General features: G+C 37.5%; 1 protein-coding gene and 1 pseudogene across 1 annotated transcript in view; both read right to left on the bottom strand.

The window, feature by feature from the left end:
- LOC143391919 (organic anion transporter 7-like) overlaps window positions 1–1,853 on the bottom strand; it is a 31,890-nt gene extending 30,037 nt beyond the window's left edge. The window contains exons 1-2 of the mRNA XM_076844710.2: window positions 1,452–1,853; window positions 740–843 (exon numbers count right to left, since the gene is read on the bottom strand). Coding sequence (XP_076700825.2) covers window positions 740–843; window positions 1,452–1,853 — 506 coding nt within the window. The remainder of the gene's footprint in view (window positions 1–739; window positions 844–1,451) is intronic.
- Window positions 1,854–9,180: 7,327 nt separating this feature from the next.
- Window positions 9,181–18,006, bottom strand: part of LOC143390566 (organic anion transporter 7-like) — a 33,508-nt pseudogene continuing 24,682 nt past the window's right edge.

The raw sequence follows: 18,006 nt of genomic DNA, 5'->3' as shown, positions 1-18,006 counted from the left end.
AAAGTACAAATAGGAATATGTATGTATCCCAAAAACAGAGTGGTAAGTACACAAAAGAAGAAAAGGAAACAACACATTTAAGTTACATGAAAATTAAGATCCATAAACCCAACTGTCTCATTTTGCAAAACATGAATTTATAGATTCATAGGCAACATACTATAATGAGCCTTATTGAGAAGCAAAGGTTGGGATGCTTCCATGTATTCTGAAGAAAAATCTCCCAATATTCCATTGAAGATCCATTTTATGTGAAAAAGCACATTTTCTTGCTTCATTGGGACTTCACTCTTTTACTCTTCAACATTTTTAGGATAATGTAGCATAGTGAAGTCCTTTGAGTTTACCTACTGAGATTTTATTTTCATGATGCCCCTGAGTGACGCTGACAATGTCTTTTTCCTACCTGCATATTCAAGCAGGCTGGATCCAATGTGGTGACATATCCACCTCTGTGTCCCCATTGTTAACTGTGATCTTTCAAACCCCATGTTGTGGCATCTTCTCTCCAAATTCTCTGATAAAGCACCTCCAAATCTTATACTGATTTCCTACACACAGGATTCAGTCTGTTTAAAACAGCACTGAGTGACATTTTACATTTGTGTTTGTAGATCCCTGGGAAAAAAGGTACACCCAGGACAGTGTAATTTGTAATAATTTTTTCATATGCATAAATGATTCATAAGCTGATGACAGTACCCAGGGGTAGAGAGATCTGTGAACCAGAGACACTCACCTGTCTGACAAATAGCCACATACAATGTTTCCAATCAACATTCCAGCCATGAAGAAGAACTTAGACACTGAATTCAGTGACTGAGATTCACATACCAGGTCCCACTGGAAGACAAGGAAACCAGCATAAAAAACACCTTCACAGACCTGCAGTTTTCTTAATAATAGGTCCCTGTCTTCTTCAACAGCTTCCCTTTTCAAAAACACTTGAATTCTACCATCCATTCCTCAGTTTAATAAATGTTTATCTAGGAAGACTACCTTACACCTGTGGGTTACATTAATGATCACTTTTAACTAAGAAGTCCTCTAATTTGGCCACAGTCCACCATCATTGAAGGACTCTGAAAATTTTACTGTAAATCTTCTCATATGATAGGAGTTCAGTCAGGGTATGCAGGTTTTGGTCAACCCACCTCCATATTCAATTGGCAATCAAGACAGTGTGTTACTGGCTAAATATCACAATTTTCACAAGACACATGACTTACTCGCTTCGATCAAAGTGCCATGACAGTAGGCTCCTATTTGTTTTTTATCATTACCCTAAGTATGTTCCCTGAATTGCATTAAAAAAAAATCAGTAGTTTCTGAAAAAAGAAAAGAAGAACCAACTCCCACACAGCAATTAAAGGCTCAAAGCATGTTCATTATTTTCATTGTTTCCACACACCCAGGTCAATTACTTATGAGTGAAAAATTAAGCCTTTTACCTCAGTCACGGTGGTGGAGAGGAACGAGCTCCGGTCATATACCCAGCCATCCACGCAGGGCTCCGTGTCCACCTCACTCATGTTTGAGAAGGTTCCATTCGGATGAAGGAGCTGCCACTGTGGGTGGATGAAGCGATGACACTTGTCTGGCCTCAGGCTTGAGTCTAGTGGGATGGAGACCCTCAGGAGGGCTTCTTGGCTGAGGGTCCCAGTGTCCTTGTCAGAGACAGTGGCATTGTCGAGTATGTGGACCCAGCAGCGATGACCAAGGATGACTGCAGTGAAATTCTCCAATAAAAGATGAGTCTGTGCCATGGCATTGTAGGTAAGAAGAAAAGCCATCTGGATTATCTGGAACCTTCCCAGACCACCAACTTGATCCAGGAGGTCCTGAAAGGCCATGGTGGCTGAATGACCCTCACCAACTGAAAGCAAAGTGGTCGTATCTAGATGAGTTCAAAGAACAAAGTGTTCTATCCTCTCTCACTGTGACACAGCAAAGGCTGTTGACCCTGAGCAGTGTCATCATCCCCTCTTCACCTCTGCGGCAAGTCCACAAAGCTAATATTCCCTAGTCATCCTCAGGTTACTTGGGTGGCTGTTTTCTTTAAATCACTGAGAGAGAGATTTTGCTGAGGTGCCTTCTAGTTAAATCTGTTAATGATCTACTTTGTGAAAATTCTTGTTGTGGGCAATGAACTGCAGTTAATCTTGGACATTGATCTGCAAATACTCTGCAAGCAAACCGGAGTAACTCTGCTACATGTGATGTGATTTTTTAGTGAATATATGTGGTTTGAAATACTCCATTGAAGTGTTTGATTTTTCTAGGAGAAATGGAGAGAAAATTTTTGGTTTGTTTAGTACTAAGTCTTGATTGACAGAGATCATGAAAAGCATCCCAAGTAAAATATTGCAGTAAGGTGTAAGGTTTAGGTGGGAGATAAATTCATATGTTAGGCAATGCAGGAGTGTTCAGAGGGGTTATGATTAGCTTATGAGTGCTCAAAACATATCAGTGAGTTAAATCATTTGACGGATTAATAGTGGCTACTGGGTGGTAACTTAAGCAGATAGGGTTTGGCTGGAAGAAGCAGATCACTGGGGACATTCATTTTCAAACAGAAGTTATGAGAGTTGACATTCCTGTACCCTGAACTTTATGGAAAGCACTCAACTATCAGTCTCTTCCACGATGATCCCTGTGTCTGTTTTATCTGCTCTATTCATTTTTCTTTCATTTTTTCCCATTCTTCCTGTTTCATAACTTGAATTATTCTATGCTCACATACATCAATTCTTTTTTTTATTGATTGTTCAAAACATTACAGAGCTCATGATATATCATCTTTCATACATTTGACTCAATTGGGTTATGAATTCCCATTTTTTGCCCAAATACAAATTGCAGAATCACATCTGTTACACACTCACATTTTTACATAATGGCATATTAGTGACTGTTGTGTTCTGCTACCATTCCTATCCCCTACTATCCCCCCTCCCCTCCCCTCCCCTCCCATCTTCCCTCTCGAGCTCCTCTGCTGTTGTTTAATTCTCTCCCTTTTTTCCCTCCTCCTTTCCCCTCACAACCTCTTATAATATTGTGTAACATTGAAGGTCTCCTACTTTTTCCATATGCTTTCCCATCTATCTCCCTTTCTCTCCCCACTCTCGTCTTTGTTTAATGTTAGTCTTTTCCTCATGCTCATCCTTCCTGTTCTGTTCTTAGTTGCTCTCTTTATATCAAAGAAGACATTTGGCATTTGTTTTTTAAAGACTGGCTAGCTTCGCTTAGCATAATCTGCTCTAATGCCATCCATTTCCCTGCAAATTCTATGATTTTGTCATTTTTAGTGCTGCATAATATTCCATTGTGTATAGATGCCACATTTTTTTTATCCATTCATCTATTGAAGGGCATCTAGGTTGGTTCCACAGTCTAGCTATTGTGAATTATGCCGCTATAATCATTGATGTGGCAGTATCCCTATAGCATGCTCTTTTAAGGTCCTCAGGGAATAGTCCGAGAAGGGCGATAGCTGGGTCAAATGGTGGATCCATTCCCAGCTTTCCCAGGAATCTCCATACTGCTTTCCAAATTGGCCTCACCAATTTGCAGTCCCACCAGCAATGTACAAGTGTACCCTTTTCCCCACATCCTCGCCAACACTTATTGTTATTTGACTTCATAATGGCTGCCAATCTTACTGGAGTGAGATGGTATCTTAGGGTGGTTTTGATTTGCATTTCTCTGACTGCTAGAGATGGTGAGCATTTTTCCATGTACTTGTTGATTGTTTGTATGTCCTCCTCTGAGAAGTGTCTGTTCAGGTCCTTGGCCCATTTGTTGATTGGGTTATTTGTTATCTTATTGTTTAATTTTTTGAGTTTTTTGTATATTCTGGATATTAGGGCTCTATCTGAAGTGTGAGGAGTAAAGATTTGTTCCCAGGATGTAGGCTCCCTATTTACCTCTCTTATTGTTTCTTTTGCTGAGAAAAAACTTTTTAGTTTAAGTAAGTCCCATTTGTTTATTCTTGTAATTAACTCTTAGGCTATGGGCATCCTATTAAGGAATTTGGAGCCCGACCCCACAGTATGTAGATCGTAGCCAACTTTTTCTTCTATCAGACGCAGTGTCTCCGATTTGGTATCTAGCTCCTTGATCCATTTTGAGTTAACTTTTGTGCGTGGCGAGAGAAAGGGATTCAGTTTCATTTTGTTGCATATGGATTTCCAATTTTCCCAGCACCATTTGTTGAAGATGCTATCCTTCCTCCATTGCATGTTTTTAGCCCATTTATCAAATATAAGAGAGTTGTAACTTTGTGGATTAGTCTTTGTGTCCTCTATTCTGTACCATTGGTCCACCCACCTGTTTTGGTGGCAGTACCACGCTGTTTTTGTTACTATTGCTTTGTAGTACAGTTTGAACTCTGGTATCGCTATACCTCCAGATTCACACTTCCTGCTTAGAATTGCTTTTGCTATTCTGGGTCTTTTGTTTTTCCATATGAATTTCATGATTGCTTTATCTATTTCTACAAGAAATGCCATTGGGATTTTGATTGGCATTGCATTAAACCTGTAGAGAACTTTGGATAATTTTGCCATTTTGATGATGTTAGTTCTGCCTATCCATGAACAGGGTACATTTTTCCATCTTCTGAGATCTTCTTCTATTTCTCTCTTTATGGTTCTCTAGTTTTCATTGTATAAATCTTTCACCTCTTTTGTTAGGTTGATTCTCAAGTATCTTATTTTCTTTGAGGATATTGTGAATGGAGTGGTTTTCCTCATTTCATTTCAGAAGTTTTGTTGCTGATATACAGGAATGCCTTTGATTTATGCGTGTTGATTTTATATCCTGCCACTTTGCTGAATTCATTTATTAACTCTAGCAGTTTCTTTGTAGACCCTTTTGGGTCTGTTAAATATATTATCATGTCATCCGCAAATAGTGATAATTTAAGTTCTTCTTTTCCTATTTTTATGCCTTTAATTTCTTTTGTCTGTCTAATTGCTCTGGCTGGTACTTCAAGAACTAAATTGAATAGAAGTGGTGATAGAGGGTATCCCTGTCTTGTTCCAGATTTTAGAGGGAATGCCTTCAGTTTTTCTCCGTTTAGGATGATGCTAGCCTGAGGTTTAGCATATATAGCTTTTACAATGTTGAGGTAAGTTCCTGTTACCCCTAGTTTTTCTAGTGTTTTGAACATAAAGGGATGCTGTACTTTGTCGAATGCTTTTTCTGCATCTATCGAGATGATCATGTGGTTCTTATCTTTAAGTCTGTTAATGTGGTGAATAACATTTATTGATTTCCGTATATTGAACCAGCCCTGCATCCCAGGGATGAATCCTACTTGATCGTGGTGCACAAGTTTTTTGATATGCTTTTGTATTCGATTCGCCAGAATTTTATTGAGAATTTTTGCATCCAAGTTCATTAGAGATATTGGTCTGTAGTTTTCTTTCTTTGAAGTGTCTTTGTCTGGTTTTGGGAATAGGGTGATGTTGGCCTCATAGAATGAATTTGGAAGAGCTCCTTCTTTTTCTATTTCTTGAAATAGCTTGAAAAGTATTGGTATTAATTCTTCCTTGAAGGTTTTGTAAAACTCCGCTGTATACATCCGGTCCAGGGCTTTTCTTGGTTGGTAGTATTTTGATGGCTTCTTCTATTTCTTCCTTTGATATTGCTCTGTTTAAATTGTGTGTGTCTTCCTGACTCAATCTGGCAGATCATATGATTTAAGAAATTTATCGATATCTTCACTATCTTCTATTTTATTGGAATATAGGGTTTCAAAATACTTTCTAATTATCTTCTGTATTTCTGCAGTGTCTATTGTGATATTGGCTTTTTCATCCCGTATGTTAGTAATTTGAGTTTTCTCTCTTATTCTCTTCATTAGCATGGCTAGGGGCCTGTCTATCTTATTTATTTTTTCAAAGAACCAACTTTTAGTTTTATCGATTTTTTCAATGGTTTTTTTTTGTTTCAATTTCGTTGATTTCTGCTCTAATTTTAATTATTTCTTGTCTTCTACTACATTTGCTGTTGTTTTGCTCTTCCTTTTCTAGGTTTTTGAGGTGTAGTGTGAGTTCATTTATTTGTTGGTTTTTCTTTTTTTTGAGGAAAGAACTCCAAGAAATGAATTTTCCTCTTAAAACTGCTTTCATTGTGGCCCATAGATTCCGGTATGTTGTGTCTATATTATCATTTGTCTCTAAGAATTTTTTTATCTCCTCCTTTATGTCTTCTGAAACCCATTGATCGTTCAGTAACATATTGTTCATTTTCCATGTGTTGTAGGATTTTTCCTTCCTTCTTTTATCATTGATTTCCAATTTCATTCCATTATGATCAGATATGGTGCATGGTATTATCTCCACACCTTTATATTTACTAAGAGTTGCCCTATGGCATAATATATGGTCTATCTTTGAGTAGGATCCATGTGCTGCTGAGAAGAACGTGTATCCACTTGATGATGGTTGATATATTCTATATATGTCGGTTAAGTCTAGGTTATTGATTGTGCTGTTGAGTTCTATAGTTTCTTTATTCAGTTTTTGTCTAGAGGATCTGTCTAATGGCGAGAGCGGTGTGTTGAAGTCACCCATTATAATTGTGTTGTAGTCTATTTGACTCTTGAAGTTGAGGAGAGTTTGTTTTATGAACATTGCGGCTCCATTGTTTGGTGCATACAAATTGATAATTGTTATGTCTTGTTGGTGGATGGTTCCTTTTAACAGTATATAGTGTCCTTCTTTATCCCTTTTGATTAACTTAGGTTTGAAATTGATTTTATTTGATATGAGTATGGCCACTCCTGCTTGCTTCCGAGGGCCATGTGAGTGGTATGATTTTTCCCAACCTTTTACCTTCAGCCTGTGTATGTCTTTTCCTATCATATGAGTCTCCTGAAGGCAGCATATTGTTGGATTTGTTTCTTTGATCCAGGTTACTAGCCTATGTCTCTTGATTGGTGAGTTTAGGCCATTAACATTTAAGGTTACAATTGAAATATGATTTGTACTTCCAGTCATGTATATTTATTTATTTATTTTAGTTTGGTTAGTTTTACTTTTTGGTTTTTTTTCCCCCCCCCTTTACTGAGATACCTCCCACTGTTAGTTTTGGGCACAATTTTTCAATTCCTCTTCTTGTAGTATTTTGCTCAAAATGCTTTGCAGTGCTGGTTTGATTGCTGCGAATTCTTTTAGCTTTTGTTTATCATGAAAGATTTTAATTTCATTGTCAAATCTGAAGCTTAATTTTGCTGGATACAGTATTCTTAGTTGGAGGCCATTATTTTTCAGCGTTTGAAATACATTGTTCCAGGCTCTTCTCGCTTTCAAAGTCTGTGATGAAAAATCAGTCGTTAACCTAATTGGTTTACCCCTGAATGTAATCTGCCTCCTTTCTCTCGTAGCTTTTAATATTCTCTCCTTGTTCTGTATGTTGGCTATCTTCATAATGATATGTGTTGGAGTTGGTCTATTACAGTTTTGAATGTTTGGGGTCCTGTAGGCTTCCAGGATTTGGCAATCCATTCCATCTTTCATCTCTGGGAAGTTTTCTAGAATTATTTCATTTAGTATGCTGTCCGTTCCTTTGGTTTGAATCTCTATGCCTTCTTCTATCCCGATGACTCTCAAATTTGGTTTTTTTATGACATCCCATATCTCTTGAATAGATTGCTCATGGGATTTAAGCATCTTTTCTGTGTTGACTATATTCTTTTCAAGTTGATAAACCTTGTCTTCATTATCTGATGTTCTGACTTCTACTTGATCTAGTCTATTTGTAATATTCTCATTTGAGTTTTTAATTTGGTTTATAGTTTCCTGCATTTCTAGGATTATTGTTTGATTTTTTTTAAGATCTCTATCTCCTGGTAAAGCTCGTTCTTTGCCATTTGAATTTGTTTGTTTAATTCATTTTCAAAATATACTTTTATTGCTTGGACTTGCTGTCTCATGTCTTCTCTAATATTCCTTTCCATTTGAGTTAGGCATGCCTTGAGTTCTTTCCCTAACCCTGTTTTTGATGCTTCTAGGTCTTCCTGTAGAATTAAGTTATTCTGCATTGTTTGTACTCCTTTTTTCCCTTGTTTTCTCATGATGTTCACGTTACTTTCCAGCTCTATTTGATTGCTGTGTTTCTGCTCTCTTCTATAGATTTGTTTTGGTTTTGTATATCTCTGTTGTCTCTCCTTTGTGTTGGTAAACTACGCCTGCTAACATGGATTCCGCTGGGAAGGAATTCCGACAGCCGAGCTCCAATGACGTCACTTCTCTGCTATGACGGGCCCCAGGCTCCTTGCCGGGGTGTCCCACTAGGGGGGGTGTGACTGGAATGTCTCTGGTTGGTTTCAGCTCCCGGTCACGGCAGGCAGGCGATCTCCAGCCGCCCAGTCGCGCAGGCAGTGGGCGGGTGATTGGTCGCCGGCAGGGGGGTGGACTCCAGCCGCCCAGTTGCACAGGCAGCGGGCCCGCCTGTCACCAGCAGGCAGGCGATCTCTAGCCACCCAGTTGTGCGGTCGGTAGCCAGCGGGCAGGCGTTCTCCAGCCGCCCAGTTACGAGGACAGTCGGTGGACTGTCGCTGGCAGACCTGCGGTTTCCAGCCGCCCATTCGCCAGGGCCTGGCCTCTAGACCCCTGGCTTCTCCTGCTAGTCTTGGTTTCTCCTGCTAGACCAGATTTCCCCTAAGTGACGGCTCTCAGCAGTTCAAACCGTACTCTGGGCCGGCTGTTTGTTGGGTGTGGAGGGTGGCTATTGGGAACCCCCGCACTCTATTGTTTTGATTTTCTCCGCTTGCCCCTCCCCCAGCGCTGGCTAGACAGATTTCGTTTTGGCTGCCGATGGGAGGGGGAGTTGAAGATCAGGTGTCTCTAGTTTTGCCCGAGTCTTATTGCAGGCTCGCTCTGATACTCCCTCCCCCGGAAAGCCTAGGAAAGATTTTATGAGACTTCCCTGATGTATGAAGGATGAGCTGAGTAACACACCTGTTTTATTGTTGCAATCTGTCCAAGAGTGGCGGTGGTCACTTCAGCTCTCCAAGATGGTGGCTGCTGATTTCCTTGGTGGAGTCTCCGCTGTGGGAGACAGAACTGTACTGCTTCCTTCACCATCTGGAATCCCGTACTCAGCCTGGGGGTCAGTGCAGGCTCAGCCGGCGGGATTCCACAGAATCGCAGCCACTTTTCTCCCTGCTTGCTAACTAATCGCTTCTCTGCGGCGCCCCGCTGTCTGTAGCCGCAGGGCAGGCCGCGCGAATCCTACATCAATTCTTTTTTCAGCCAAATCAAATGTGCGGCTGTGAACTTTAATCAATTTATGCAGCAGTTATTTTCTATTTCAATTCCCAATTTTTCATATGGCTATATTTTAGAATACCTACATCTTTATAGAATTTTCATAAGTCACTATCTTACTTTTATTCCTTAAGCATGTTATTTGAACACATTTTAACTAACTTCTTTGAAGCTTTTATATGATAAATAAAATATCTGGGAAACTGCATAACCATTATATCTATTTGAGTTTGTTAAATTTTTTTAGTTGTGATGGACACAATACCTTTATTTTATTTGTTTTTATTTTATTTTATTTTTAAATTATTTTTTATTTATATATGACAGTGGAATGCATTACAATTCATAGTACACATATACAGCACAATTTTTCATATCTCTGGTTGTATAAGAAAGTATATTCACACCAATTTGTGTCTCTATACATGTACTTTGGATAATAATGCCCATCACCTTCCCTATTCCCCCTCCCTTGCTTCCCACCTCTGCCCTATCTAGAGTTCATCTATTCCTCCCATGCTCCCCCTCCCTACTCCTCTATGAATCAGTCTCCTTGTATCAGAGAAAACATTTGGCATTTGTTATTTTGGGATTCTCTGAGTTCACTTAAAATTATCCTCCCTAAATCCATCCATTTACCTGCACATGCCATGATTTTATTCTCTTTTATTGATGAGTAATATTTCATTATGTATATTTGCAACATTTTTTAATCCATTCATCTATGGAAGAGCATCTAGGTTGGTTCCAGTTTAGCTATTATGAATTGTGCTGCTATAAACATTGATGTGGCTGTATCCCTGTAGTATGCTGTTTTTAGGTCCTTTGGGTATAGACCAAGGAGAGGGATAGATGGGTCAAATGGTGGTTCCATCCAATTTTCCAAGAAATCTCCATACTGTTTTCCATATTGGCTGCACCAATTTGCAGCCCCACCAGCAGCGTATGAGTGTACCTTTTTCCTCACATCCTTGCCAACACTTATTGTTCTTTGTCTTCAAAATAGCTGCCATTCTGACTGGAGTGAGATGAAATCTTAGAGGGTTTTGATTTGCATTTCTCTAATTGCAAGTGATGATGAACATTTTTTCATGTGTTTGTTGATTGATTGTACATCATCTTCTGAGAAGTGTCTCTTCAGGTCCTTGGCCCATTTATTGATTGGGTTATTTGTCTTTTTGGTGGTCAGATTTTTGAGTTATTTATATACCCTAGAGATAGTGCTCTATCTGATGTGTGGGGAGTAAAGATTTGCTCCCAAGATGTAGGCTCTCTATTCACCTCACATTTTGTTGCTTTTTCTGAGAAGAAGATTTTTAGTTTGAGTCCATCCCATTTATTGATTCTTGGTTTTAATTCTTGCATTATAGGAGTCTTATTAAGGAAGTTGGGGCCTAATTCTACATTGAAATTAGGGCCCACTTTTTCTTCTATTAGATGCAGGGTCTCTGATTTTATTCCTAAGTCCTTGATCCATTTTGAGTTGAGTTTTGTGTATGCTGAGAGATAGGGGTTTAATTTCATTTTGTTGCATATGGATCTCCAGCTTTCCCAGCACCATTTGTTGAAGAGGCTGTCTTTTCTCCAATGCATGTTTTTGGCGCCTTTGTCTGATATAAGATAACTGTAATTTTATGGGTTAGTCTCTGTGACCTCTATTCTCTACCATTGGTCTACCAGTCTGTTTTGGTGCCAGTACCATGCTGTTTAAGTTAATATTGTCTGTAGTATAGTTTAAGGTCTGATATAGTGATGCCACCTGTTTCACTCTTCCTGGTAAGAATTGCTTTAGCTATTCTGGGTCTCTTATTTTTCCAGATAAACTTCATGACAGCTTTTTCTCTTTCTATGAAGTATGCCATTTGGGATTTTGATAAGTTTGCATTAAATCTGTGTAGTGCTTGTTTTAGTATGATCATTTTAATATTAATTCTGCCTATCCAAGAGCAAGGTACATCTTTCCATCTTCTAAGGTCTTCTTTGACTTCTTTCTTTAGGATTCTGTAATTATCATTATATAGACATTTTTACCTCTTTTGTTAAGTTGATTTCCAAGTATTTTATTTCTTTTTGAGGCTATTGTAAATGGGGTAGTTTTCCTCATTTCCCTTCCAGAAGATTTGTCACTAATATACAAAAATGCCTCTGATTTATGTTGCTGATTTTATATCCTGTTACTTTGCTGAATTTATTTACTAGTTCTAGAAGTTTCTGGTGGAACTTTTAGGGTCTTCTAGGTATAGAATCATGTCATCAGCATATAGTCCCAATTTGAGTTCTTTTTTTTTTCCCATGTGTATCCTTTTAATAAACCAAATTAAAAACTCAAATGAGAAAATAGCACACTTAAGGGAATCCCCATTAGACTAGCAGATTTCTTGGAAAAGACCTTACATATCAGAAAAGAATGTTATGATATATTGAAAATCCTCAAAAACAAAACACTTCTTAACAGAAAACTATACACAGCAAAGCTGGCTTCCAGAATGAAGGACATATAAGGACTTTACAGCACAAGCAAAAGCTGAGGGATTACTCATCACCAGACTGGCCTTAGAAGAAATGCTTCAAAAAATCCAAACATCAAGAGACAAAGGATAATAACCATCATCATGAACATGCAAAAGCATAATTCAGAAAAGCAGAAACTCAAAAGAGAAACAGAAAAAATCAGGCAATATCAATACAAAAACCTACCAAATCACAAAATTGTACAATAAGAGAGGAAGACAAAGAATTAAAAATAATAATAATAAAACAACCACCACAACAACCAGAAAAGAAAAATCACCAAAATCACAAAGTCCTTTCCTGTCAGTAATAATCTTGAAAATAAATAGATTAATATCCCCAATTAAAATATTTAAACTAGCTGTATTAAATGTGAATTAATAAAAACATGACCTAATGATTCACTACCTACAATTAACGCACCTCACTGGTAAAGACACATAGAGGCTAATACAAACCAACAGTGAGCTTACATGTATCAGATAAAGTAGAACTTAAGTCAAAAATTGTAAAAAGAGACAAAGGACAAGTGGCTATATAGTGGTACAGTGGTCAATTCCATAAGCAAAAATAACAATTGTAAATATATATGCATCGAATGACAGAACACCCAATTATATAAAACTAAAATTATTAAATCTAGAAGGAAGGGTAGACATCAATACAGTAGTAGTTGGGGATTCCAGTACCCCAGTTTCACCAATAGATCTTGCAGACAAAAATATCATTGTAGAGACTTAGGAATTATACTATACTAAAGGCCAAATGGACCTAACAGAATTTACAGAACATTTAATTTTTTTAAAAAAAGCAGAATATGTGTTCTTCTCATAAGCACATGGAAAATTCTTCAGGATAAACTCTATGTTAAGTCACAAAGAGGATTGCTGGGAGCCATCAGCCAAGTAGGTACGACAATTTCCTTGCCAACATACTCCCATGCTGACTAGTGGAAGGACTCCTGAAAGGTGACCTTGCACAAGGACCAGGGCGGATCCGTGTTTAGGGTGTTCCCGGTTTAGCATAATACAAGATTAGGGTGTTCCCCGTTTAGAATAGGGCGTATCCTGATGCCTGAGTTCCTCTTGAGTTCTTAGGGTCAGACAGTATATTTTGGGAGACAGAAGCCCAGTGGAGGTGGAATTGGGCAGAGAACGTGGATTTCCCCAGAACGTGTTTGTAGACGGCCGGTGTGAGTTCGGGAATAAAGAATTGCTGTTTGAATCTACAAGCTGTGTGGTGACTCGTGATTTGTGCCCAGCCAGAGACTGCGGCATTTGGTGGCCCGTACGGGGAACGTCTAAAAATTGGAGGTAAGTGAAATTACTCACCCCTGAAGGAGAGCAAAAGAATGGGTGAGCATTTCAAAAAACAATGTGTTCTTGTTCTGATTTATTTTGTTTTTATTTCAAGTTGCCTGTTCCTAGAACTTTCTCAGACAAACTGGGGAAAATGGTTGACTCAAAGTTTGAAGTTGTTCGCCTCCAAGGAAGAGAAATTGTTAGAGAAAGGAGGCAACCCAGTAAGACCAAGAACAATTAGGGCATATGTTGATACAATACAAAAATGTAGCCCATGGCTTTTTAAAGACAAGTTATTAAGTATATCAATGGGACCACCATGGTATACTGTAGAAGGATTTTTCTTCAACAAGAAAGAGATGGCTAATTCTGTTTACTACATTTGTCTAAGATCTTGGTTTCTACAAAGTTCTAATTAATTTACAAAGCTAAAATGTTAAAATATCAACCACTAAATATAAAATCAAGTGTTCTTTACTTATTAAGTTCCATAAGGTAATATATTTAAACATTATGTGTGTTTTCATAAATTGGTGAATGGAAAAAGGTTTAATATTGCTTTGGTCTGTGTCTTTCCTGAAACAAGGTTACTAAGAATTAAGATTCTATCATGTGTAATTTATATACAAAGAGTATAAGAAGTTTCAATTGGGTTTCAATTACAGTATTATAGTACCATAAAAAAACAAGAAAGTATTTCATCTTATTAAAGTGGAGTAATTTGTCTAAATCAGAAATTTTATAAGGGTTGTTTCAGAATGTGAATTTATAAAAAGGGTTAATGGTTAAAAAAGAGATATAAAAAGATTGAAGATGTGAAAATATATTTTAATATAAAAGGTTAATAGAAAAAGAAATGTTCTAGATGAGATAATCTCTGTGTGGTAAAGTAAAAAGTTGTAAAATAAATACCATTTAAAAAGATTTTGAGGAAATTAGACTTACTTTAAAAGCTTGAGAAAGGAAGAAAGAAGAAAAAGGTATTTGTACATGGCAGATTGAGACAAAGCTTCTTAATGGAGTAAAAAAGGCCTTTGGTTGAAGGGCAGCCATGTAAACTAATATTAAGCGATTTAAACAGAATTTAAGCCTCATTTAAAAGAGTAAAGCTGTAGGTGGTAAAAAAGTACATTTAAAAGTACAGTATAGATGATAATTGAAAGGCTTTAAAAGGTTAAAGTGAAGGTGGTTAAGATGCCTTCATGACGGAGGAAAAATTGCATTGTTCGAAGCCTAGTTAATCTTATAAGAATTACTTAAAAAAAAGAAAACTATGAAAATGGAAAGATAATAGGATAAAAGATATTTAGATAAAGAAGATTAAAAATTTTAAGTGAAACTTTAAAGACAGAAGTATAGAAAGTTAAAAAGAAAAAAAGATAGAGAAGATGTAGAAAGATAAAAAAGATGTAGGAAGACAAAAATTTTAACCCACAAAATAGGAAACAAAAGAAAACTAGGAGGAAAAAAGCAACTAAGTGTGAATGTATAAACCTTAGGGAAAAAAAACTAGAAGATACAAATAAGATAAAAAATGGTTGAAAATGTCAAGTAAGGTATTTCAGATAAAAAATGTAAAAAGCTAAGACAACTATTAGATACAAACATATACTTATTAAAGGAAAAAGAGGGAATTGGAAAAGGGTATATACCCCCAAAGATAAATTTAAAATTACCCATTTTACTCTAAACTTTTTAAATTTGGATTCATCAGGACTTAGTGCTGCGGAAAGACATATGTATCCAAAAAATGTTCATAAGCCTAAGGTACTTTGGAAAGATATTCTAACAGGACAATGGAAAGGTCCTGACCCAGTGATTGTCTGGAGTCGGGGTTCTGTTTTTGGTTTTCCACAGGAAGAACAACAACCGATTTGGATTCCAGAAAGACTAACTAAAGCAATTTCTACAGATCAAAAAGAAGATGATTTGACTCAAATCCATAACAGCTGATATCCAGAGCTCCAGCTTGGCCATTCTTACATCTGTGACAGTAATTAACCAGGATGCTTTTTTAAATATCTATTTTATTATTGCATTTTTCCACATCATAAGGTTCTATTTTTATTTTTTGAGCTCATACACACCTAGGTTAATGTTTTTTTGACCAGTTTTATTTTTTGACTGTGGAGTTTTTAAACATTTCAATGGAGATTTCACCTAGGTAAAGCTACAAGGCCTTTATTATTGTCTTATGTGTTGTACTTTTGTGTTTTGTGTTGTATGTCTGTGTGTACGTATGTCCATATATCATATATGAGGAGCGCTCATGAAAAAATGGATCCAAATTATTATTTTTTTTATTCACGTGATTTAAATGGCTTAATTTAAATTAGGTAAACAGCTATTAAGGATTGTTTTTAAAGGTGGTTAACAGATCTGTTTGTTTACTAATTTAAATCAGGTAAACAGCTGTTAAGGATTGTTTTTAAAGGAGGTTAACAGATCTGTTTGTTTACTTTCACCTTTCCATTTCATTATATTTAATAATTCTTTTCAGGATAATGTCTCTTTAGCATCATTGCCAGAATTCCTATCCTCATTCCAATGAATATAACTCAACAAGTATGCTCAATCAAGGAGTCAACTTACTTTGGGAGGAAATAAATTTTGGGAGGAGACAAACATATTGATAGATTCCTCCACTTTGAACCGCTTGCAGAACTTGCCTAGACTATGTAACTATCGTTTAGTGCAGCAAATTGTGGTAATGCTGGCATATCTTTGCTGATGGTGTCACCAGTGATGCAATTTTTATTTCCTTGCCAGCGCACCACATGTTAATTGTGGTAATGCTGGCATATCTTTGCTGATGGTATCACCAGTGATGCAATTTTTCCAAAGGAGCTGTCAATTGGCTTGGTGTCATGGCATTTCTGTATCCTCCTCCCTTCTGCTAGTGATGGTCTAAATTTGGGGGCCAATTGCTATATGCTGGACCGGTAATCAGTGACGGTATGATCCAATTGCAGTGGTATCAACCTAAGACAGGAGGCTAAGGCCTAAAGGTCAATTTTCCAATGACGGGTAAGAACCATATGTTGAATTGGACAACCTACCAGGCACGGTCCTTAAGCCACATTAACCTCACTCCCCCACTGGCACCAAGGCCAAATTTGGGGGCCAACAGAGGTGAGGCAAAGAACCTCACCCCCCCCACTGGTGCATAGACCTATCCACAAGTATGGCTATATGCTGGACCGGTAATCAGTGACGGGTATGATCCAGTTGCAGTGGTATCAACCTAAGACAGGAGGCTAACGTCTAAAGGTCAGTTTTCCGATGACGGGTAAGAACCATATGTTGAATTGGACAACCTACCAGGCACGGTCCTTAAGCCACATTACTTGTTGTTTAATTAATCAGAAGGGGGGAGATGCTGGGAGCCATCAGCCAAGTAGGTATGACAATTTCCTTGCCAGCATACTCCCATGCTGTCTAGTGGAAGGACTCCTGAAAGGTGACCTTGCTCAAGGACCAGGGCGGATCCGTGTTTAGGGTGTTCCCGGTTTAGCATAATACAAGATTAGGGTGTTCCCCGTTTAGAATAGGGCGTATCCTGCTGCCTGAGTTCCTCTTGAGTTCTTAGGGTCAGACAGTATATTTTGGGAGACAGAAGCCCAGTGGAGGTGGATTTGGACAGAGAACGTGGATTTCCCCAGAACGTGTTTGTAGACGGCCGGTGTGAGTTCGGGAATAAAGAATTGCTGTTTGAATCTACAAGCTGTGTGGTGACTCGTGATTTGTGCCCAGCCAGAGACTGCAGCAGAGAATTTTAGAAAATGTTATCATATACCTTCTCTGACCTCAATAGAATAAAATTACAAATCAATAACAAGCATGTATTGGAATATCACACTGTATCCCAAAAATATGAACAATTACAACTCAAAGTTTAAAATGTTTTTAACAATCACACAGAAAAGATTTAGAAATTGTACAAGTACATGAAAATGAAATGAATAAAAAACAAATGAATCAATAAAAGAATCAATAAGGACCCTTAAAGAATCTACTCACTCCTACTCAAAAAATAGATGATCTCTGATACCCAACCTGACAATGCAACTTGAGGAAGTGGAAAAGCAAGAGCTCATATAAAAGTCACTGGTTCAGCACCAGCCAACACAGCATCACAGAATTTATGGAAGCAGCTTGGATTGTGCACTATAAATGCACAGGATGCTTAAAAATTTCCCCTGTTAAAGTTTGTTTCTAAAAGTTTGTGCCCATTTCTTGTCCTTATATCAACCCAGAATAAACCTCAGGAGAAAACAATCAATTGCTTCTTTAGGTATTTCCTGATATAATGGTCAGGTATGTGTGCTCCTATGGTGGGATACTCTTAATTTGTCTATATAACTGCCCCACAGCCTAAAGGGCCTTTGCCTTACCACAAATTCAGACTTCAATTTTGTTGGTCTTATTGCCATGGCCTGGGCCATTTTCCAGAAATGTAAGAGAATATGAAATTATCTAGACATCAGGAGAAGTTATAAGATGAGAATGGCTCATCATGGGATCTGGTTTTTTTTTTCTGTTAAGAATCCCATGGCCAAGAACTTGCAACGTTCCAAAGGGAAGTCATAGCCTCCCATATTTTCAACCCACAGGTATGTATTGGAGGATATAAACTCATCTCAGGTAGGACACTGGTTTATTAAAGATGTAAAGACACACTGAAGTAATCCTTAATTTTTACATACATGTTCTTTGCCTATGTCCATATCAAAAGCCAAGTTCATTAGACATACAAATAATTTTACACACTCCAATAAAATATATATATATATATATATATATATATATATATATATATATATATATATATATATAATTCTTTTATTCACTCAAAAATTAAATAATCCCTAGTCCAACAAAATCAGCTTATTCTATCCATCAAAAATATCTTCATC

The sequence above is a fragment of the Callospermophilus lateralis genome, chromosome 2 (assembly GCF_048772815.1).
Source record: "Callospermophilus lateralis isolate mCalLat2 chromosome 2, mCalLat2.hap1, whole genome shotgun sequence".
NCBI classification, from domain to species: domain Eukaryota; kingdom Metazoa; phylum Chordata; class Mammalia; order Rodentia; family Sciuridae; genus Callospermophilus; species Callospermophilus lateralis.
Note: the sequence above shows the minus strand (reverse complement) of the source record. Positions and strands in the feature narration are given on the sequence as shown.